At 43.7% G+C, this 24106-nt stretch overlaps 1 protein-coding gene across 1 annotated transcript; it reads left to right on the top strand.

Moving 5' to 3' along the window:
• The first annotated feature begins 8 nt into the window (after nt 1-8).
• On the top strand, nt 9-23150 carry LOC6586320. The gene is given in 8 exon segments (XM_032733203.2): nt 9-2096; nt 12535-14192; nt 14422-14778; nt 16566-16767; nt 17878-18041; nt 18114-20029; nt 20583-21343; nt 21409-23150. Coding segments are annotated over 8 exon segments (8124 nt in total). The 5' UTR covers nt 9-51; the 3' UTR covers nt 22430-23150.
• Nucleotides 23151-24106: the final 956 nt, after the last annotated feature.

Genomic DNA, 24106 nt, shown 5'->3' with positions numbered 1-24106 from the left:
GTGTGTGTGTGTGTGTGTGTGAGCCTCGCACGCGAATTGTGTGTGTGAATAATGAAGAAGAAGCAGAAGCAGAAACAACAGCAGAGGCAAAGAGAGGTGCCAAGAGAAGCATCGCCAGCAGCGACGGCGGCAGCGACAGCGACGGAAGCAGAAGCCGAGAGAGGTGTCGTTAGCAGCAGCAGTAGTACTTCGCGCCGCAGCAACAGCAGCAACAACAACAACAAATAGCAAAAACTGAGCAGCGTTCGGCAAAGCGCATCACTAACAGCAAGAATAGCAACGGAAACATCATCAGCAGGTACAACAACAACGGTTTTAAAGCGCTGCCAGGCCGCGACGCCATTTAGCGCCGGCGACAGCAGCAGTCGCAGCAGCAGCACCAGCAGCACCTGCAGGAGCAGCATTGCCAGCAGCAGCAACAACAATAACCAAAACAGCAGAAAACTGAACACAGATGCAAATATGTCGAAAGCAACAACAGCACCGTCAGCAACATCAACATTAGCAGCAACAACAGCAGCAGCAGTAGCAGCAGCCAGCAGTAGCAATGTCGCCGATTTTAGCGCATATGATTTTAATGACAGCTCGGATAATTCCGATACGCCTTTAGTGCCACGCGCGCCTTTTCTCAGTCGCGCCGCCGCTGCCGCAGCGGCAGCTGCAGCAGCAGCACTGAGTGCTAGCAGTGGCAGCAATAGCGGTAGCAGCAACAGCATTAATAGGGGCAACAATAACAACGCCAACAACAACAACACCAACACCAACAATAACAACAACAGCGAAAACATTGGAAATGGCTTGCAACACAATAGCAACAACAACATCAGAAGTAGAAGCAGCAGCAACAGCACGCAAAGCAGCGACGACAGCAACAGCGATGCAATAGCGGCGCAGGCAGCGGCAGCAGCTGCAGCGCAGGCAGCAGCCACAACGGCGGCTGTTGCTGCCGCTGTCAATGCATTGCACAATGGCAAACAGCAACAGCCGCAGCAACATCAAAATCATTACAACAATAACAACAACAACAACAACAACAACAACAACAACAATGAAAGCACCAGCAACAACAACAAGCAGCTTGATAATGAAAGGGATGAGGAGGAGGAAGACGAGGAGCAGTTGCTAGACGAGGACGACGATGACTACGATGATGAGGACGATGATGATGAGGATGCTATGGAACAGCAACTAGCCAACAACAACATTAGCAGCAACAACATTAACAATATGCATAGCCTAACCACCGCCCCAGCAACACCAACATTGCCCGCCGATTTACGCCACGGACTCCACTTGCACGATCACAGTCAAACGGAACAGGCGGACTACGATGACGAGGATGAAGACGAGGATGACGACGATGAAGACGATGAGGATGTGGACAGTCGCACAGCGTTGACTTCGGGGCATCTGAGCGGCGCCGCTGCCGCCGAGAGCGGCGGCCTGCATATGAGTGCTGTGGCCGCTGCCGCAGCAGCGGCAGCAGCCGCCGCAGCAGCAGCAACTGCAGCTAAACTAAATGCAGCAAACGTGGCAGCGGCCCAGCTGGAGAATGCCCCGGTGCTAGACATGGCTAACAATGCAGGCAATCTTGGATTGGGCAGCAGCAACGGCGGTGGGAATGGTGGCAGCAACAGCTTACCAGCGCCGAGCAACAGCATTATTGGTGGCAACAGCAACACTAGCTTTTCCACCAACAACAACAGCAATCATGCGCTCAGTTCGACACTCTGCAGCGTCATCAACGAGCAGCAGCAGCAGCTATCGCGGCACAGCGGCAACTCGCATCACCATCAACAACAGCCGCAACAGCAAAATCAGCATCAACAGCAGCAGCACCACCACCACCACCACTTGCAACAGCAGCACCAGCCACAGCTGCACCATCAACAGTCGAGCAGTGGCAGTGGCAGCGGTAGTGCTGCCAGCGAACGACGCAAATATCGCCACCAGAATTACAGCAAGAACATTTACATCGGCACAAAGAACGCCGAAAAGTGGGAGCACATGCGCACCCGGCTGCAGTTCAAGAACGACGTCGAGTTCGTGGCCTACCTCCTCAACCTGGCCGACAACGACACGGATAGACTAAACAAGTGAGTCCATAATTTTTCAAAAGCAACTCTTCCATTATATGCCCCAGTTAGTGAAAGATCAGCTAAATGAAATGAGAAAGACCAATGTCTATTCTAAAAGCGATATTTGCGCCCTAATGTTACAGCATATAGACCTATTTTCTATCTGAAGAGTCATAAAATGAGTTTATCATAACTCAAGAATCCTTAAAGATACAATATATAATAGTTTGTTATATATATATATATACTTTATATAGCCCATAGATAATTAGAAGTACTACAATAAGCTGTTTTGGTAAAAATTATATTAGCTTTTGAGCCATGAACGAGTATTACGCAGTCTTTGTTTTGTACTTTATTTTCCATTCTTGCCTAGTTTGGATCCACTTTCGTAGTACAGGCTTAAGGATTAGCTTATGTGATCCAAATATAGAATTCACATAAACATATATGCATAGCCGGAATGATCATTCTTGAGCAACGAATCTCGAATCTTGATTCAACTGATACTTTAAAAAGATATACTCTTCGAGACAATCCTAATGGAAATTTCACTCTGTCTGTATCTCTTTTCCTGTCTCTCTCTCTCTCTGTGTCTCTCTCTATATCGGATTCTGTTTGTCTCTCCCTCTCTATCCGTTACTCTTCCTGCCTGTGTATATATATCTGTCTCTCTCTCTCTTTCTGCCCCCCCCCATCTCCCTCTCTCTCTCTCTCTCTCTCTCTCTTCAGGGTCTCTTGAAATTCTCTTGAGTGTGATCGCAAATAATTTGCTTAGATACCGCTAACTGTGCTTACTCTCGCTGCTCAAGAGCGAATTGCCGTAAAAAAAGTAAAAGCAAAGATAAAGGCAAAAATATAAAGCGGCGTGACGTTGCGTAACGCGAGTTGCGGCGAGTTAAGTTAAAGCGAATTAAGTTGAATGAAGAACACGAACAAACGCCGCAATAGGCAACCAAAGATATGCCAACGCTTCGTTGCCCAAGATTGTAGCTTGCTGAAACGGCACAAGCACGCATAGAAATACACATGCAAAGAGAAGGAAAGACAGAGCTAGCGACAAAAAACTTTTGGGCACTGCTTGGCACCACGTCTGCCGCGTCCTGCGAACTATGATGATGGGGTGGCAAAGCGCAGGGGAAACGTGCGGCACAAAAGCATACCATGTTGAAGCGATTCATGCCCGACTGCATTATGGTGTAACTCAGCCATACCCATTCCTGTTCCCATTCCTATTCACATTCACACTCGCACATCACCCCCATTCGCCTACTCGCCGAAGCTCCACAGAAATCTACAATCAACTGCACTGTGCCCTCTGCGCCATGCAGCTACAAAGGCACAAATGCGGCATTCGTGCGGTTGCATGCAACGGCGCTTTCATGTTGCCTGTGTCGCTGGCTGAGCCGTAGCCGGAGCAGAGGATGGAGCCGGAGCAGGAGCCAGGGATTGAGCCGGTGCCCGCTGTGTTTTCTGTGTATGTGTGTGCGATGGCAATGGCGATGACGTCGCTGCAGCCGCCATGATGTCAGCGGAAGCGGAAGAAGCAACACACATGCACACAACAAACAATGTAACATGCGCACACATGGAACGACGTTTTGCATGCATTTGCATGCCATGCGGCCAATTCTCATGCGCGACTGTGTGAGTGTATGAGTGGTTGTGTGTGTGTGCTTGCATTTCAAACGGCATTCACCCCTCTTGCTCACATATACAAACACAAACATGAAATGAAAATGCGCGGTGTGTTTTTCTTCAAGTTACTGTTGGCTCTTTTGCCACTGTAGGTGCAGCGTTGCAGTTACAGTTGTAGTTGCAGTCGCGGTTGCTCTTGCCGATACCTTGCCACGTCTTGGCTTGCTCTCGATGTTGTTTTTGGTCTTGTTGATAGCCCGCCATTCGTAGTCTCGCACATTCCCCCACATACACATGGACGCCAATAGATAAATTGATTTTATTTGCCTTTGACTTTGTTCCATGGACTGCTCGAAGATGCATACGGGTATAATAATTGCCATTAGATAATTCGTAAATAAGATAAGTAATTTGCATTTGGGGACTTTTTATACCCTGAACCCATTGAAAATGGGAAATCAGGGTATAATGGTTTTGTGAAAAGTATGTAACAGGCAGAAGGAATCATCGCAGACCCCATAAAGTATATATATTCTTGATCAGGACGACGAGCTGAGTCGATATAGCCCTGTCCGTCCGTCCGTCCGTCCGTCCATATGAGCAAAAGGATCTCAGAAGATATAAGAGCTAGAGAGCTGAAATTTGGTATGTATACTCGTGTATACCATAGGCAGTACAAGTTTATCACATTTTTCGATAACTCATCCGATAACTTTTTTATCGAGAATAATCGAAAAATCGACTTGGTTTTTTCAGCCTAGTTTGAACACTTTTAAGCCTAGAGACTAGAGAAATTTGCGTTGTGTATAAAGTTAATGGACACAAAGATTTTGTAATTTACAGATTTTGGATACCACGCCCCCTTCTCCCCCAATTTGTAAAGATTTCAAGTATTAGAGACTTGTGCTTTGGAATGTACACACATTTTAATCATATGATTACGCTCTGAAAGTTTCATTAAGATTGTATGTCTACAAAAGAAATTATTCAACAAATAAATTGTCATAATATTGCCCACATTGCAGCGCAGCCCAGCGCAGCCGCTGCTTACTGCGCAGTTAGCAGAGCGCTTATAAGTGCATGAGTATGTATGTGTACATAGAAGAAGTGCACAATGATTAGAATATCAGCTTGGAGGGTTCAGGGTATCTTCTAGTCGAGCAGTCTCGACTGGAGCCTTCTTACTTGTTTAATTCTATAATGACTATATATTGTCGTTGTATTATGTTCTTGCAAAGCTAAGCACAATCGACTGATAACAACTCCTTCAAGCTTCAGTTTCCCCCAATGATTTTTCAGCGTCAGTAGCCAGTGCTTAATGTTTTAATTATACGTCTACTCTAAGGCTGATGTCAGAGTGACCGCGATAAGCGATGCGATGCTATAAGCGATAAATATCGGAGCGATCTGCAAAGCGATGGCATGTCAGAGTGAAAGAGAGAAATATTGCTTGAATTGCCAAAAAGAATATATTTCACCTACTAACCAACGGTTATTTAAGCTCAGCACGCACCGAAAACACACGTATATGAAAAGCTTTATTACGCGATGAAGCGAGAAAGCATTTCAGAAATGCTTTCTCGCAACTCGCTTTACTTCTCGCTTTGGCTCTCTTCTCGCTTCGCTTGCACTCTGACATGTTTTAAGCGATTACATGTAAATCTGCATGTAGAGCTTTCTCGCTCATTGTCGCTCCATATTATCGCATCGCTTATCGCGGCCACTCTGACATCAGGCTTAAGCTTTGCGATAAAGCTATAGAAAATCGCTGTATTACTTTAAAGCTCAAAAGATTGAATAATCATGAATACATTATACTCCACTATATATGTATGTATATTACAAAATTAATAACAGTACAGAAAGCTTCTTAAATCCACTTTTAATGTAGCAATGTGATTAAGCTCAGCTTTAGCACATCCCTTGCATAATGAAATCTTATACTTCTGCAAAATCGTCTGCATTCTGCCTAGCTTTTGGCTACGGTTAAAACATGTTTTTTTTTTCTGCTGAACTGTAATTTCGGCCATGTGCCTCCCAGGCTCTATTGCGACATTCCCATGACTAATATAAACGGCTGCAGCACACAAACATACAGACACACATACTATTAAACGACTGTGCACGAATGTCCACGCATTGCTTTTCTTAAGGGGCCCATCCACTGGGCAAACATTGTTCGTCGAACATCATTTTAAAACAAATTTTGGACTGTAAACATGCTAGCGGATGAAAACAAAATTGTGGCCTTATTGGCAATACATGTTTATTTAAAACAAAATAAAGCACCTGACATTGCGCTTCTTTTGATTTTGGCCAGTTCCTGCCTGTATAAAGCGTGCAGACAGTTTGCTTTTGTTTTGACGACATTAATTGTCGCGTTTTCTTCGACAACTTTATATTTTAATTATAATTTGTCCCATGATTTGTTGCGCAACATTTTATTTTGATAGCTTTCGCTTTTATTTTGCCACAAAAACATTATGAAAACAATCTAGAAATTTTCGGCTTATTTTGGCATGTCTTGACTGTCCGAAATATTTCTAGAAATGATGTTCGTGCGAACACTTGAATCCATTGTCGAACATGTTCACAGGAACACGCGTAAAATATAAACATTTCTATTCTTCGCGAACACTGTCGGCGAAAAAAATGTTCGTGCGAACACTACCATCCACATGCAAACATTCGACGAACACAAAATGTTCGGCGAACATGTTCGCAAGTGGATGGGCCCCTTTAGCTTTTCGTTCATTTCGTGTTTATTTATTTTCTCGTATTTCGCTTTTGTCGCCAATTTCTGCGCATTTTCGACATTTCGCATGTGTATGTTTGTGTGCTGTTGTTGCTGTTCCTGCTTTGCTATTAATGTGCTGCTGAGGGCGTCGCATGGGGTTGGCTCGCTGCGTTGGGCTGTGGGCTGATGCGTTTCAATGAGGGCTGATTCGGAATCTGATTCAGTTTCTGGCGTCTCGCTTCGTGTGTGTTACTCATTGGCGCATTAAGTACACTCATCCTTGCACATACATACAGTAATACTTGCACAAACACACACACACCCACACAAATACATAAACATATTTACAAATGTATGTACGAACACTGGGAAATAGGAAAAGAACCGAGCACATCTGAAACAGAAACACAAACAGCTAACTGTAAACTCAGTCGAGGCCGATACAGTTGGCGAAGGCTAAGGCGAAAGCGAATGAATGAATGGTGGAAGGTTGAAGAAAGAGGGAGTCGGATAAGTGGAAAAGGGAAAAGAGAGCATATATTTTGACTTGCTTTCAGGGTTTTGGTCTGGGAGCCGCAAAGTAAGCAGGATAAGTGGTGCGAGAGATGCCTAGAGATGGCTTCCATATACATATATGTGTGTGTGTGTGTGTATTTAGGTGTAAGTGTGGATCGGTTGGGTTGCTGACTGACTACCAGTTGTTTCTGTGGTGTTGACGCTGTTTTCGATATTGTTGTTAAAGTCTTATGGTGGGCGATTTAATGAAGAATAACACAAACACATACAGGCACAGATAAAGAGAGAGAGAGAGAGAGAGAGAGAGAGAGAGAGAGAGATAAAGACGCACAATGTAAGAGTTACTATGGACCATGTGCAACATTCAGCGACAACAATAATAACATGGCCATACTATGTACTCTTAACGTTCGGCGTTCTGCTGATGAATTTCCTGTGCAGAAAACACAGCTGAGAATAGGTAAATGCTTATGGAGTACAGCGAGGTGGGGAAGCTATCGCAACACCGTGCAGTAACGCATGGATTGATAGATATGTATACCTACATACATACCCACCTACTATGACATATGCAAGTGCAATATATGAACGTGTTTTCAAACTGGTAATTAGAGCGTCAGAGTGGCGTCCATATGACATACTGACTGGTCGCCTCACTTGCCTAGTCAGGGATACAAAGGGATATCCACATAGTATGAGCGAATTAAGCAAGGGGATAGAACGCTTTCATCATACAACCAGTTGCTGTAGCAAGGAACTAAACACCTAAAGCTAATCCACTGCCCATTAAATAATTAGGAAGGTAATTGCAATTCGTCACCGACTTGAATAAGTAAGAGTGCTCTAGTCGAGACTGCGATATTCGAATCATGCTGAAAGAACGTAGTCAATTTATTGATTATTCTCGATAAAAAAGAAATCGGATGAGTTATCGAAAACAATATGATAAACTAGTACTGCGTAGGGTATACACGAGTATTTAGCTCTCTAGCTTTTATATCTTCTGAGATCGGCTCCCTCATACGGACGGACAGACGGACAGGGCTATATCGATTCAGCTCGTCGTGCTTATCAAGAATATATATACTTTATGGGGTCTGCGATGATTTCGTCTCCTGTTACATACTTTTCACAAAACCATTATACCCTGATTTCTTATTGAAATTGGGCTTAGGGTATAAAAATGGATGGAGTTTTTATAAATACTTATAAGCTAATAGATAGACCATGATTATGTATGTATCTTACTATTATAAACCAGGGATCGTAACGATTATAATTTTTATAGCAAAAATTAAAAAATAATTATTGATTTTTGATAAATTTACAAAAAATTATATTTAATTATTAAAATTGATTTTTATGATAAAAATCAAAAATAATTATTACAGATCAATTTTTATTATAAAAATTGAATTGAAATATCTCTTGAACTAAAGGAGCTAGATCATATATTTATATATATATATGATCTACGCATTAATACCTTTCATTTGATGTATAATATGTATGTAAATATGTACATGTATATGTACATATACATATATATTTAATTATATGCTTGGGCGCTTGTCCAGGGCACTTGCGCTGTGCACTTATCCGTACCTATTTAGCAGGTAATGTGAGGGGGAGACACATACAAATATAGCATAATCACTATATATATGTGTGTACATACATATGTTTATATGTATATAGATGTATTATTGTCACCTTTCCCTGCACCCATAGATATAACACTTAGTATAAGTTTACTATTTATTTAGTTTTAAGAACATTATTATACCCGTTTTTATACCCTGAACCCATTTTCAATGGGAAATCAGGGTATAATGGTTTTGTTGAAATGTATGTAACAGGCAGAAGGAGGCGTGGCAGACCCCACAAAGTATATATATTCTTGATCAGGGCGACGAGCTGAGTTGATTTGGCCCTGTCCGTCTGTCTGTCCGTCTGTCCGTCCGTCCGTCTGTCCGTCTGTCCGTATGTATGAACGCGTTGATTTCAGAAGATATAAGAGATAGAGACTTCAAATTTTTTTTAAAATGTTCGTAATTACAGCGCGCATATCAAGTTTATCATTAAAAATCGATAACTCATCCCGATCTTTTTTTATCGATAAAAAACCTTATCGAAAACCAGTTATAAAATTATATCTTCTACACCTTTATTGCTAGTCTCCAAATTTTTAATGTATGCCTGTATGCAATTTATACAATTTCGGTTTTTGTTAAAAATTACCCCCCACCCTTAAATTCACCCCCTCACCCACACTTTTGTAAAAAGCGTATTTCAAATACTAGAGACTTGTGCTTTGGCAATTACATGCATATCCATGTCATAATCATAATCTGAAAGTTTCATGAAGATCGTACGTCCACAAAAAAGTTATTAAGCAATTAAGTTCTCATAGTAAGCGCTCACTGCCGCCCATGCGTGTTTATGCTTGTGTGTGTATATGTATGTTATTGTTTGTGTATGTGTGTGTGTGTATGTGTGTATGTATGCCTGTGTGTGCGTGCGTGCGTGCGTGCGTGTGTGTGTGTGTGTGTGTGTTTCTTGTGTAAGCTGAAAGACGCGAAAAATTATTGAAATAGCTATTACTCCAAGGGTTCAGGGGATCTCGTAGTCGAGTAGTCTCGACTAGAGCTTTCTTACTTGTTTTTAATAAATCTGCACTAAGGTTAGACCTTAAATCTGTCAGCACAAGCTTAAGAGCAGAAAATGCCCTTTCCACCGAAACCTGCGTGGCAGGCACCGAGTGAATTATCTTGGCAAGACGGTACAATCGTGGATAAGTAAACTTTTTGTCCTCCCAATAGCACATAATATCCACGTTTAAGTCTATTGGCCTCTCGGTTCTGGCCAATTTGAGCTCCGGTTTGTCTTCTTCCTCAGACTCTTTACAGTCAGACGCAACCTCAATGGAGTTCAAATAGGCGTTCAAAAATGAGCATGTGCTTTGCGATGTCATTTCAAGCCCATCGTCCTATCTATTAGGCTCACCTTTTTATTTAAGGCAAGTATTTGGCGCATCAATCCTACCAAATGATTTTTGGTTGTCGCCAGCTGAAGTGGATTCTTAAGAAGAATCCGCCGAATTCTGGGATCCAAATAAATTGAAGACAGAATGACTTCATTTGTTGTAAGTATTTCCTCACGCTTCTCCAAGTTTTTAGCTAGATCCTCACTAGGAATGTTGCTTGCCATAGACTTTATCATTAACTTTTTTTTGGGGAAAGGTGACAATAATACATCTATATACATATAAACATATGTATGTACATACATATATATAGTGATTATGCTATATTTGTATGTGTCTCCCCCTCACATTACCTGCTAAATAGGTACGGATAAGTGCACAGCGCAAGTGCCCTGGACAAGCGCCCAAGCATATAATTGAATATATATGTATATGTACATATACATGTACATATTTACATACGTATTATACATCAAATGAAAGTTATTAATGCGTAGATCATATATATATATATAAATATATGATCTAGCTCCTTTAGTTCAAGAGATATTTCAGTTCAATTTTTATAATGAAAATCAAATTTTATTATATTTTATTTTTATTTTATTGTAAATTATAATTTGAACACTTTTAGATCTGGAGTCTTCAAATTTGCGTTATATATAAAGTTAATCGATACAAAGATTTGGTAATTTACAGATTTTGGATACCACGCCCCCTTCTCCCCCAATTTGTAAAAAATTTCAAGTACTAGAGACTTGGGCTTTGGAATGTACACACACATTCATTATATGATTACGTTTTGAAAGTTTCATTAAGATCGTATGTCTACAATAGAAATTATTCAACAAATAAATTCTCATAATATTGCCCACACTGCAGCGCAGCCCAAGCGCAGTCGCTGCTTACTGCGCAGTTAGCAGAGCGCTGGCTTATGCGTCCGTGTGGATGCATGTGTGCATACAGGAAGTGCAGAATGATTAGAATATCAGCTTAGAGGGTTCAGGGTATCTCCTAGTCGAGCAGTCTCGACTGGAGCCTTCTTACTTGTTATACCCTGAACCCATTTTCAATGGGAAATCAGGGTATAATGGTTTTGTTGAAATGTATGTAACAGGCAGAAGGAGGCGTGGCAGACCCCACAAAGTATATATATTCTTGATCAGGGCGACGAGCTGAGTTGATTTGGCCCTGTCCGTCTGTCTGTCCGTCTGTCCGTCCGTCCGTCTGTCCGTCTGTCCGTATGTATGAACGCGTTGATTTCAGAAGATATAAGAGATAGAGACTTCAAATTTTTTTTAAAATGTTCGTAATTACAGCGCGCATATCAAGTTTATCATTAAAAATCGATAACTCATCCCGATCTTTTTTATCGATAAAAAACCTTATCGAAAACCAGTTATAAAATTATATCTTTTACACCTTTATTGCTAGAGTCTCGAAATTTTTAATGTATGCCTGTATGCAATTTATACAATTTCGGTTTTTGTTAAAAATTACCCCCCACCCTTAAATTCACCCCCTCACCCACACTTTTGTAAAAAGCGTATTTCAAATACTAGAGACTTGTGCTTTGGCAATTACATGCATATCCATGTCATAATCATAATCTGAAAGTTTCATGAAGATCGTACGTCCACAAAAAAGTTATTAAGCAATTAAGTTCTCATAGTAAGCGCTCACTGCCGCCCATGCGTGTTTATGCTTGTGTGTGTATATGTATGTTATTGTTTGTGTATGTGTGTGTGTGTGTATGTGTGTATGTATGCCTGTGTGTGCGTGCGTGCGTGCGTGCGTGTGTGTGTGTGTGTGTGCGTGTTTCTTGTGTAAGCTGAAAGACGCGAAAAATTATTGAAATAGCTATTACTCCAAGGGTTCAGGGGATCTCGTAGTCGAGTAGTCTCGACTAGAGCTTTCTTACTTGTTTTTATATAAAAATTGTTCTGTAATAATTATTTTTGATTTTTATCATAAAAATCAATTTTAATAATTAAATATAATTTTTTAATAAAAAATTACAAATAAAAGTTTATCCTTTTTTTGAATGCGCCATAAAACAAATCCTTATGTGTGATTTCCTCTCTCTTCTTGGGAGTTCTTTTGACCCTCAATTTTTTTAAATGCGTAACTCTTATTTGCGGTCCCTGTTATAAACAATTCAGTTTTAGCCTTATAAACGTCTCCAGGGCTTTTGGCATAATCAGATGTTGTGCTTGGTTGGCCCAAGCAATATTCAGAATATGTCAATTCCAATTGGAGATACATCAGTTGCATTCCCTTGAATGTAGCAACGAACAGTGAATAGTGGGCAACCCTACATACGACACAGTCCTGACTCCTGGCCAGGCACCCAGACATAAAGTGACAGCGATCGTTGGCTAAATTAATCAAACGCAGTAGGAGCGAAATTTGGATGTTGCTGGTGGGCGTTAGAAATGTGGTTGGAGGTGCAGGCATTAACGTGGCGCTATACGTAGAAAATTCCGGATTTTGTCGACCCATATTCACCTGCACATCACTCATCAGTCGTCACTCCTTAACAAATCCTTAAACTAACTTTTTTTTGTCTGCTTTTCCAGTTTGCCACCTCCGTCACCGGCGAACACGCCCACCAAAGGATTCGATGGCAACTTCAAGCTAGAGCCGAATCTGAGCGTTAAGGACTTTGCGACACCGCCAGAGAATGGCAATGGCAGCTTGGAGTCAGCTGCTAGCATGTCTGCTGCTATGGCCACGCCGACGCCGCCACAACGCAAGCGCTACAAGAAGCGGGTCCATTTCACAACCGATGCACTTAATGGCTATGCCGGCGCTAAGGGTAAAGCTGGTCCTGCAGCTGGTTACAACAAGAACAATAACAACAACAGCTTCGGCAGCACCTCTAAGACGAAGAAGCAGGAAGTGAAGGCAGCAGCAGCTGCCCTCAAAGCAGGCGCAGCAGCAGCCGCGGCAGCCGCCGCAGTAGCGGCCGCCTCATCGGCGCTGCCGGAGGTGCTAGACTGCCGCATCGCAGAGAAGATTAAGAGCGAGCTGGAAGCATGCAGCAAGGAGCCGCTACCAAGTGCACTTTGCCTCAAAAAAGCTGCAGCGGCAGCAGCGGCTGCTGCTGCGGCAGCACAACGCAGTGACGAGGATGAGGACGAGGAGGAGGAACTTCAGCACCAGCAGCAGCAACAGCAGCAGCTAGCAGCGGCAGCAGCCGCCGCAGCAGCAGCAGCCGCTGCTCATCCGACCACAGTAGCACCGACGATGCTGCCCAACGCGGATACGGTTGATGCCAGCAGCGCCAGCAACGGCCAGTTAGGAAGCTTTCATGTGCGCTCCAAGAGCCAAAACAGCAGCAAGAAGTCCCAGTCCGCCAAAGCAGCAGCTGCTGCGGCACCGGCTATGATGCCACCGAATAGCTATGACGAGCCCGAAGACGATTCGGCTGCTGGTCCGGGCGATGACGATGAGGAGGACGACGAGGAGCTGGATGAGGAGGCGCTAGCGCGTGAGATGAAACTGGAGCAGAATTTTGTGGAAGAGGAGGATGAGCATGACATTGCGTTCAGATCGCAGCAGTCGTGCCGCGAGTGCTCCATCTCGCATGATCACAAGCTGTGCCCGCTGCGCAATGCCTGTGGCAATGTGACGGACGCAGTGGACCTGGCCGAGTGGATTGAACGCCGCAATCTGGAGGCGCTAGCCAAACTGAAGGCGGATGCCCAGCGGCAGGCGAAGGTGGGCAGACCGCGCCACGTTGACGACGAGGATGATATGGAGGACATGGACATGGACGAATCATCGCAGCTGTCCGAGCTAGAGACCAAGCCACTGATAACATTCGCCGAGGCTTCGGTGCCCGCCGAGTTCGAGCTTCACAACGTCGAGCCGAATGTCACCGGCGTCTTCGCCCGCACCGAGGTCCGAGCCTACACGAAGCTGGGGCCGCTCATCGGACAGCCGGTGCAGACCGGCGAGGTGCGTGAGGGCAGCGACATGAAATGGATATTCGAGATGTGCGAGGCCGGTGCTGACAAATCGTATCTTCTCTGCTGCGATAACCCCAATGCCTCCAACTGGCTACGCTTCATCCGCCCAGCGCCCAGCTACGAGGAGCGCAACGTGAACCTCGTGTCCATCGACCGACAGGCGTACTTTGTGAGCTGTCGGGATTTACGCAATGGCATGGAGCTGCTCTACTGGAGTGACGACTGCAACACTATGTGGCGCAAGAAACACACCGAGAAGACAAGTAAGCCTCTCATTCAGCCGACCATCATACAATTTCTTCTCCTTTTGCTTTTTGTTCGCAAGCTATCAACAGTGTGGAAAGTTTGCTTCGACTTCACAGCTAATTAGTAATTTCTATTCCGTCGCAGCCACACATTGTTCGAGCTAATGACAGTTGGAACTATTATCAAGTGTTTTGACTAACATTCAACTCATAAACTTCTCCATTTTATCCTCTTCCTAAAAAACAGACTGCGGCGGCTGCAACTTGAAGTTTGAGCACCCACTGTACTACCGTACGCACTGCTCAGTTTTTCACGATCCATCGATGAGCCTCACAATAAGGAAGTACCACTGCAAGGTGTGCGGCGAGGCGGTGCTCGGCAAGGACAACATTATGAAGCATGCGGCCGAAAAGCACGATGGCAAGGGGGCATACCAGTGTCAGTTCTGCAACAAATTCTTTCTACGGCTCAACTATCTGGAGATGCATCGCACCTATGGCTGTGCATCGAATCCAAATCGTTCGCGGCCCGTTTGTGATTTCTGTGGTCGGAAATTCTGCCAGCCGCAGAAGCTCAAGGCGCATATTAAGCGTGTCCACAGTGGTAAGTCGGGCATGCTACTCCGCCAATGCCAGTCTCAGACCCAGCCCCAATGCCAATCCCAGCCCCAACTCCAATCCCAATCCCATTTCCGCAACCCCACCTCTAGTCAATAAACATAGATCATAAATACTTGCGTAGATGTCTGTATATCGTAAACGTAAGCAAGTCTATCGTATATCGTATATCGTAAGCTCGTATTATAAACAAATACGCCAACCCCAACTTTTTTGTGCCGCTTCTCCACACTCCTATTATAAATAAGCCCTTATATTAACAAATATCGTATAGTATGTACTAATATCGTAAAATAACGCAACCTGCTTAGCCGTAACAATTAACTAACCATTAAAGCGCACAGACACTCACCAACATCAGTCATAACTTAAACACACAGTTGGATGCCGAATTGGACGAAACATTTTTTATATAAGCTTGGTTTATTTGGTTTACCCTCTTTAGTTGACATACATCACAGAGATCATATTATGTACATGATCCTTCTAGATTATTATCAAATAGTTTAATAGATTCAACTTTACATTTGGAGGAGTTGCGTAATGTGTCAAACAATGGAACCCTATTATTATTATAATCAAATAATTATTGCATATATCAGATTTTTATTATATATATACTTATATGTGTAAAGAACTTTTACGGAAGATCACAATAACGATTTCGATATAGCACATTTCAAAGAAGTAGGTTGGTTTAAGCTCCTTCAAGTATTTAAGGTTGTCATAAAGCAACCAAACTGCTTAGCAGCTACATAAGAATGAATTTTTGACAGTCTTAGTATTATATCAAAATATACGGCAATTTACTTTAAAGGGGGCTATCCACAGACGAATTTGTTACACGAACATGATCGCGAACATTATTTTAAAACAAATTTCGGACTGTGAATAAGCCAGCGGAAGAAAACAAAATAGAGCTTAATGGCAATGAATATTTATTTAAAATAAAGGAAAGCACCTGACGCCTGTTTGCAGCGTGCAGACAATTTTTTTTTTTTTTTTTTTTGCTTTGACGACATTAATTGTGGCGTTTTCTTCGACAACTTTATATTTTAATTATAATTTGTCCCATGAATTGTTGCGCAACTTTTTATTTTGATAGCTTTGGCTTTTATTTTGCCACAAAGACATTATAAAAACAATCTAGAAATTTTCGGTTTATTTTGGCCTATGTTGACTGTCCGAAATATTCCTAGAAATGATGTTCGTGCGAACACTCGAATCCATTGTCGAACACGTTCGCACTAACACCCGTAAGATAGAAACATTTCTATTTCTATGCGAACAGAAACGGCGAACAAAATTTTCGTACGAACACTTCTATCCATATTCGAATATTTGACGAACACATGTTCGTGTAACAAATTTGTCTGTGGATAGCCCCCTTAAGTATCTATCAACCATCTAGGAACTCATAATTAGACACATAGAAGCACTAATATAGAACAACATTCGCAGCATTCGTAAACCGCATCATTGTATAATCGCTTTTAGTGAATGATTTGCTTTGTGTTTGATATTTGGTCTTTGATCTTGAGTTTCTAGCAGTGACTGGACCATCCACTGATACACTTATACGCTATTTGGTTCGTTCAATCTAGTGACTTATGCTTTCTGTGTATTTATGTAAATGGCTTACGTTTTGTGATTTGTGTTTTTTTTAGTTGGGTTTGTCGATTTGCCTATAAATTCTATTTCTGTACTCACTAATTTTCTTTCAAAATCACCGCAATCCGAAAATTTCATTTTCTTCATACAATTTCATTTTAGATATGGCTGAAGTTTTACGAGATTTTCAGTGTAAATTATGTTCAAAACTTCTAGGATCGCGTGCGGCACTGCAGCGCCATTCGAAGGAGGTGCACAGCCGCAACTCGACCGTGGTCAGTTGTCCGCGCTGCCAGAAACTCTTCCAGAATCGCAGCAACCTGAAGATACACATGCTCACACACTCGGGCGTGCGGCCTTTCAAGTGAGTAAGCCGATTATCGACATCACTAAAAATATTTATAGTATATAGTGAGACGTATATTATCCATTTCTTCCATTATTTCTCTAAGTTTCCGTCTCTTGAGGGCCAATTAAGCATAGTCTTTGAAGATTCTTCAAGTTTTCCCATCCTTTTTATACTGATTCACGAAAGTGAAACGAGTATATTGGTTTTATGCAATGTTCGTCTTGCTAACGCAGATTATTTCTGCGCTATTGAAGCTAGAGACTTGAAATTAGGAACACATACTCGTGTATATCTCCGATATATAAAATGTTAAAATTTTCCGGATCCGCCCACTAGGGGCGGTGCAAATCGAATAATGCATTTTCCGATATGCCAGAAATCATATTAGTTGAAGAGCTAGAGAGCTGCAATTTGGAATGTAGACTCGGGTTGACCACGCAAGATTACAAGCTATGACGGATATATCTACGCCCATTGGGTTCGTGGCGAATCGGATAAAACTGTATCTCCTAGAGCTTTAAAGCTAGAACGGTGAAATTTTGCACGTAAGCTATTGTTATAATCTATAAAGATAAAACTTTTTATATCTACGCCCACTAGGAGCGTGGCAAATCGGACCTGGAAATATAGGGGTTTTTTCAAATTCTGTAATATTTTAGACAGTATTGATGCAAGAAACATCAAATTTGATAGATATACTCAGGCTGACCGACCAAGACCAAAAACTATGGCGGATATATGTCGGATGTAAATCGGTCCGAGATCCTTAAAAGCTTTTGTTATCTCAGTATTTCTGATAGAGCTTTACAGCTGTGTCCAAGTACACCAGATGTCGTTAATGAATACGTGTTTCAATCACGTGGCAAGCAGCGCAAATCGCTAGCATCTTTCCACATACGTGTCCTTTTTTCCTAATTCTATTCTATAAATATAATAATCGAATGCGCATTTTAATTGCATAATTGTCAGTCCCGACTAGTACTTTTAGCTTATGAATGATTCGCCTCGAATGGCGGGCCCTGTCTGACCTGCCTTGCTTTAGCCTATGTATTTTGATAATATATAGCCAAAGTTGCCTGAACAAGCACATATTAAATGATATTGATCGACGACTGTCATTTGCAGGTGCGCGGAACCAGAGTGCAATGCCGCCTTCACCACAAAGCAGTGCCTGCAGTTCCATTACAAGAAGGTGCACAACTATACGCAAGAGCAGATGCCGAAGATAGAGCGGAGTGTGGCCTATACTTTCGATGCCTATTCGGGCGGCATGAAGGTCGACTTTTTGGGTAAGCCAGTGGGGCAGGCGTTGTTGGGTGCACCACAAGCGCCACGCCCTAACGCTGCCGTCTCCTTCACAGAGCAAGCACCGCGCCGGCGACGCAAGAGCCTAGAGGATCAGAACCAAAACTCAATGCTCAGCAGCTCCATGCAGAGTGACACGGAATATAGTGATGACAACATATTTGAGGCCATCAAGAAGAGCGGCAAATCGATAAAGGACTTGTGCCGTAACGAACCAAATCTGTCGCTGCTCAGCTCCAAAATCTCTAGCATATTTGCCGAGAAAGTGCCCTCGGTGCAGCAGGCGGCCCTGGTGGGAGGTGCCACGACTGGCACCAGCCGTAAGCGTAAGAGAAAGAAGGATCCGGCCTCGGCGCTTGTCGTCCAGCAGCAGCACCAACAGCAGCAGCAACAACAACAGCAGCAACAACAACAACAACAACAACAACAACAGCAGCAACAGCACCAACAGCAACAGCAACAGCTGCAGCACCAGCAACACGCACAGCAATGCCACCAACAGCAGCAGCAACAGTTGCATGGCGGCCATTTGGATCAGTCGCCCTCGCATTTGTCACATCACCAGGAACACCAGCAGCAGCACCAACAGCAACAACCCCACTATCATGCCCATAGCCACGCACACGCTCATGCGCACACGCACGCCCATCAGCAGCAGCAGCAGCAACAACAACAGCAGCAGGCGGCCGCGCATCACCAGCAGCAGCAACAGCAGCTGCACAACGCCGACGTGGAGGAGGAGAGCGTACGTCTGGAGCAGGTGCGCCGCAAGCAAAACGCTCAGCTTAGCCTGGTCGAATCGTTCCTGACCACCACCGCGCAGCGTCTGAGTGCCCAGCAGCAAGTGCAGCAAGTGGTTGCTGCGGCAGCCGCCGTTTCCGCCATGGCCGGCGCCGGCGAGGATCCCGCCAAGCTTGGCCACATGATGGGCCACATGAGCGGCGTGGGCGTAGGAGTAGGCGTGGGCCTGGATGAGGACGATGACGATGATGAGGATGACGAGGATACCACAGCGCATCACTTGCATCACCAACAACAGCAACAGCAGCAGCACCAGCAGCAACACCACTCGCATCACCACGGTCACACGCATGCTCACCAGCACACACAGCAATCGTCACAGCAGCCGCACAACGACACGGGCTATCGCCACGGCGCCGCCATGAATGCGGCTCTTGGCCAGAATCTGGTCGTCAGCAAGGGCAGCAAGAAGTGGATCGGCGCCGACGATCACCATCTGAGCGACAGCGGCGATGTGGCCAACGATGCCACTGTCAGCAGTGGGGCTGGTGGTGGTGGTGTTGCTGGCTGTGGTCAGCTATCGGGCGGCGCCGGCGCTGGCCAGGATCTTGGGTTTGCTGTGCCCCCCAGCGCCGTGGAAGAGCATAGCAAACTGCTGGGGCAGAACCGTGACTTCTTGGCGCGGCTCATGAGCAGCGCTTCGGCCAGCCATGTTAGTCACCAGCATCAGCATCAGCATAGCGCTCACAGCCGCGAGGAAGACGAGAACAGCTCCTTTCTGGATGTCGTCGAGTCCAATAATAATGCGGCTGCTGCTGCGGCAGCTGCTGCCGCAGCCATGTCCCAGTACCACCACAGTGCGGCAGCCAATGGTGGAGCAGCAGGCGCTGGTGGTGGTACAAGCAGTGGCGGTGGCGGTGGCAGCGGCGGTGGTGGCGGTGGCGGTAATGGTGGTATTGGTGGTGCAGCTGCTGGCAATCATACACCGACTGGCGCGCCCACTGCGCCCAGCAGCGTGGAGCCGCCGCAAATGCAAATGAACTCGCTCAGTCATTCGCAGTCATTCATGAGCTCCTTCTACAACAATGCCAACGCAAGACTGAGCGGCGCTGGCACTGGCGTCGGCGTCGGCGTTGGCGTCAGTACCAACTCCTCCTCTGCCAGCATGCTAGTGGAGGCAGCCCTCAACTCCGTTGGCAACATGATTGACAGCGAGAGCAGTGATCTTAAGGTGCGTTTGGCCGCAAATGAAGCCACTCAATGTTTTGCCTTTTGTAGAGGCGCAGCTTACGTATAAATGAGTGACAATTTAGATGACTAGAAACTAGCCTAGGCTTTCCTTGTAGTATATCTGCAGCAGGCAATGTATTGATATATTGAATTATATTGACTGACTGACTTTATAATCTATAGTCAATCTATAGAAGGAGCCAACAATAACAGTAGATTTGCACACATATGTATGTATATTTCGTAAGGGGAATTGCCATGCCCCCAATGAGTATACAGAAATACTCGTCATCCTAGATACTTATGTTTGTGTACATTTTCCCATATATCCTTTGTTAATCGCAAACCACTCCCTCTCACTTTGTGAGATATGTTTTCAGTACTACCAGAATCAGGATTTTCAGACTAAGAGGCGAGATTTCGATTGTCAACTAGTGGTACATGGAAAGGGCTTTGTCACTCTGCTATATATCAATCTAATCGTTATAGTTATCCAGGATGCTTTCCAAATTATGCTTGGTCCAATTGATAACATGGTTTTTGTACTTGACCAGGTACCCACCGAGAACCACATAAATAGCGATAGTCCGATGAGCGCGCATGTAGATACGGAGGCGCAACGCTTTGGTAGCGGCGGCGGTGGTGGTGGTGGAAGTGGAGCGAATGGTGCTGGCATTGGCACCACCATGGACAACTTAGAGAACGAATTGAAGATGATGAAGAACCTGGGCAGCTTTCCCATGCAGATACCGCCATTGCCTATGTTCCAGGGAGCATGCAATATTTCGCCGAACGCCTCAACGCCCACCAATCCGCAGAGCAATCAAAACCAGAACGATGTAGATGTGGATGCCGGCAGCACGCCGCGTCCCCACCATCCGGATTCTGATGGTTTCTCTTCGTCGCACCACCGGACACCGCCCTCGCCGCCGCCCATATCGCCGGGTCGCGACTATGGAGGCATGTTTGGTGCAGGCAATGGTGCCGGCGGACCCGGCTCTAACAGCACGCCTGCGGGCAGCTCCAGCGGAGGTGGTGGTGCTCCAACGACGGGCAACAATTTATCCGCATCACCTCTGCCGGCAGCGCTGCAACCACAGCGACGCAACGCTTCCAGCGTGGGCAGCACATATCCGGAGCACGAGCTCATCTCGCCAGCCTCCTCGCCAAGCATTCCGCGCTACAACTTCAACGGCGACATGATGCGTCACAAACGCGCCGTTCAGGAGCACGAGCAGCAGGAGCGACGCCACAATATCTCGCGACACAACCAAATGTCCAGCGACGAAGAGAACAGCATTATGCCACAGAACAGGTAAGTCCAGTGATCCGAGTGATCCAATAGATGCTCCTACTAATCTGATCTCACTTGCCGTGTAGCGCTGGGCAGGATATGCGCATGAAGTTCCCGCAATCACAGATCGATCTCATGTACTCCAAATATGAGAGTATGGCCAGCAATTTGAAGTACAACAGCCAAGACCTGGACTCACCGGCCGAGTATCGCCAGAGCAGCAATAGCAATGCGGCAAGTGCTGCTGCTGCTGCTGCTGCTGCTGCCAGCGCTGCGAACGACATGTCGGATCTTCAAGGGCTGGACATGAGCTCACGGTCGAATGCGACGAGCAACTATCATCATAACTTCCAGCTGCCGAGCAGCCGGTACCATCATCACATCTACGACATACTCTCAGATCGCGAGCAGAACCAGCAAGCACAGGCGCAGCAGCAGGCACCGGCATCGGTGGTGCATCAGCAGGAGCATGGTAGTCACAGTGGTCACAGTAGTCAGCTGGCCATGCAGCAGCATCAATCGGCGACGATGCACAACATGCTCAGCGAACAGCTGGGCGAGCAAGAGCACGATCAGACCACATCGGTGGATCTTAGTCGCACCGCTAACTATGTGGTGTCGTCGCCGCCGCAGCTGCCCTACAACCATCCGCATCACGATATGCTGCGCATGGCCTCGCTGGACCTGACACCTAATTCAGCCAACATGGCGGTGGGAAACAATCGTTCGTTTCTCTCCTCACAGATGCAGCACCAGAGTCGTGAGAGCCTAGAGCATCATCGACTGCTCTCGACAGTCGAACAACATCGCATATTGGCCGCCTCGAATGCGGCTGCGGATCAGCACCGGCTTCTCGTTGATCCCACTGCCCACCTGCTAATGGAGCAAAACAATCGATTGCTGGGCACCGCAGATCAATCACGTCTCCTTGGCGAATCGGCGGCGGCAGCTGCCCAGAACCGACACATGGCTAGGAGCTTTGGAGCCTATCATCAGGTGGCATCCAGCAACTATCACCCGGGCGTACGGCCGCCGCCGGTGCTGCCTTCGGCAAATCATCATGCTTCCAATCCGTCTAACTATCATCCATTTCCCGCCTACTACTAATGGGCATCCTTGATCTATCGATCACCATTCGCAAAGTCCAATAAGAATGAAAACGAAACGTGCAATCGATCCCAAAAAGCAGTTATAGTCAATCCAGCTCAGTTTATATACACATACATATATATTGTATCGCAAACTATATATACATATTTGTTTTTACTTTAATTACATAAACGCTAAATATACGATTCTTTGAATAATTTACTGCTAAAAGACGATATGCTAGGAACTAAGTATTATATGTATATGTATATGCGGAGACCTATTAATAGTTAAACGGGACTACGTGCAATTAAAGTATTTATATACATACATACAAACATATATATATTCTTTTTTCCATTAGTTATCGTCTGGCTTCGACCTATGTATACATGTGTTTAGTATCCACGAATCTTTGATTATATAGATCAATTTGAAACGCAAACATATACATTCATATATGCACTATATGTATGTAAATATATGTTTCTAACGTAACAAATCTGGGTTCCTCTGTTTTATTCGCATCTATTTCTACTAACAAATCACAAATAATTCATTATAAGCTGTACGAGAAAACCAATTACAAGATGTCGCATTATGTTCAGTTTTCCTAACGTCCATTTAAATTATATGTGAAACTTATTTAATTAACAAAAATAAAATTATGAAGAAATAGAAATGAATAAAAAAGAACCATAAAGTGTGCCAATATGTTTAAGTGTACATTTTTTTTTTTTTTTTTTTTTTTTGCAAAAACTGGAACTCTATATATATTTAAATATTTATAGAATATATATTATTTTCTAACAATAACAATATGTATAGTTGTATATTAAACAAAAAATTAAGTCAATAACTAATAAATGCTAATTAAACAAATTATAGTTTTTAACGATTTGCCGCTGAGTTTGTATAAAATAGAAATTATATAAAAACAAAACCTGCATTGCTATTTTTACACCATGAAAAAAATTATAAACGAGTACAAAGAGTTGAGCAAAAATTCAGTGAAGGGGCAATTCAACAATAAAAAAAATAAATATACAAATTAAGACATAAATTAAGAAACTTTCTTGGCACCAAACACTAACCAGACCCCAAGAACAAACTCAGCGAAGAAATTAAACGGAAATGGAATATGTAATTAATAATGAATACCATAAGTTATATTATTAGCTAAAACACTTTATAATTATTATTACTAACATAAATAATAAAATAATACATATATAGATATATACGTACCAGTTTGACAGATCAGGAACATAGGCTCAAGCTACTTATTACATAAATATAATCATTTTAATTTCAACTTATTTGGAATTTCGAATGCAGTAAATGAATTAATTCATATAATTTCATGTAAATTATTTAAAGTTAAAGTTAAAAAAAAAAGTATAATATATATATATATATATATATATATATATATATATATATATATGATAATAATAGTGTGCGCTATAATATATAAACATATGTATGTATTATATATGAGTGCGTGTGTTTAACATATATGTATAGCTGATCTGCTAATTTGCAGATAAGCAATTTGAAAATGCTGATAAAAAAATTGATATTTACATGTGCAGTAAATAAATTATCGATTATTAACAAAAATGAAAATATTTGAATGAAAACGATTTGAATAATTCGATTTAAATTTGGTTTCAATTTATCGAAAATAGATGG

This window comes from Drosophila mojavensis, unplaced genomic scaffold (genome assembly GCF_018153725.1).
Source record: "Drosophila mojavensis isolate 15081-1352.22 unplaced genomic scaffold, ASM1815372v1 contig_136, whole genome shotgun sequence".
In the NCBI taxonomy this organism is placed as follows: Eukaryota; Metazoa; Arthropoda; class Insecta; order Diptera; family Drosophilidae; genus Drosophila; species Drosophila mojavensis.
The sequence above is the reverse complement of the archived record's forward strand: the minus strand, read 5'-3'. Positions and strand labels throughout refer to the sequence as shown.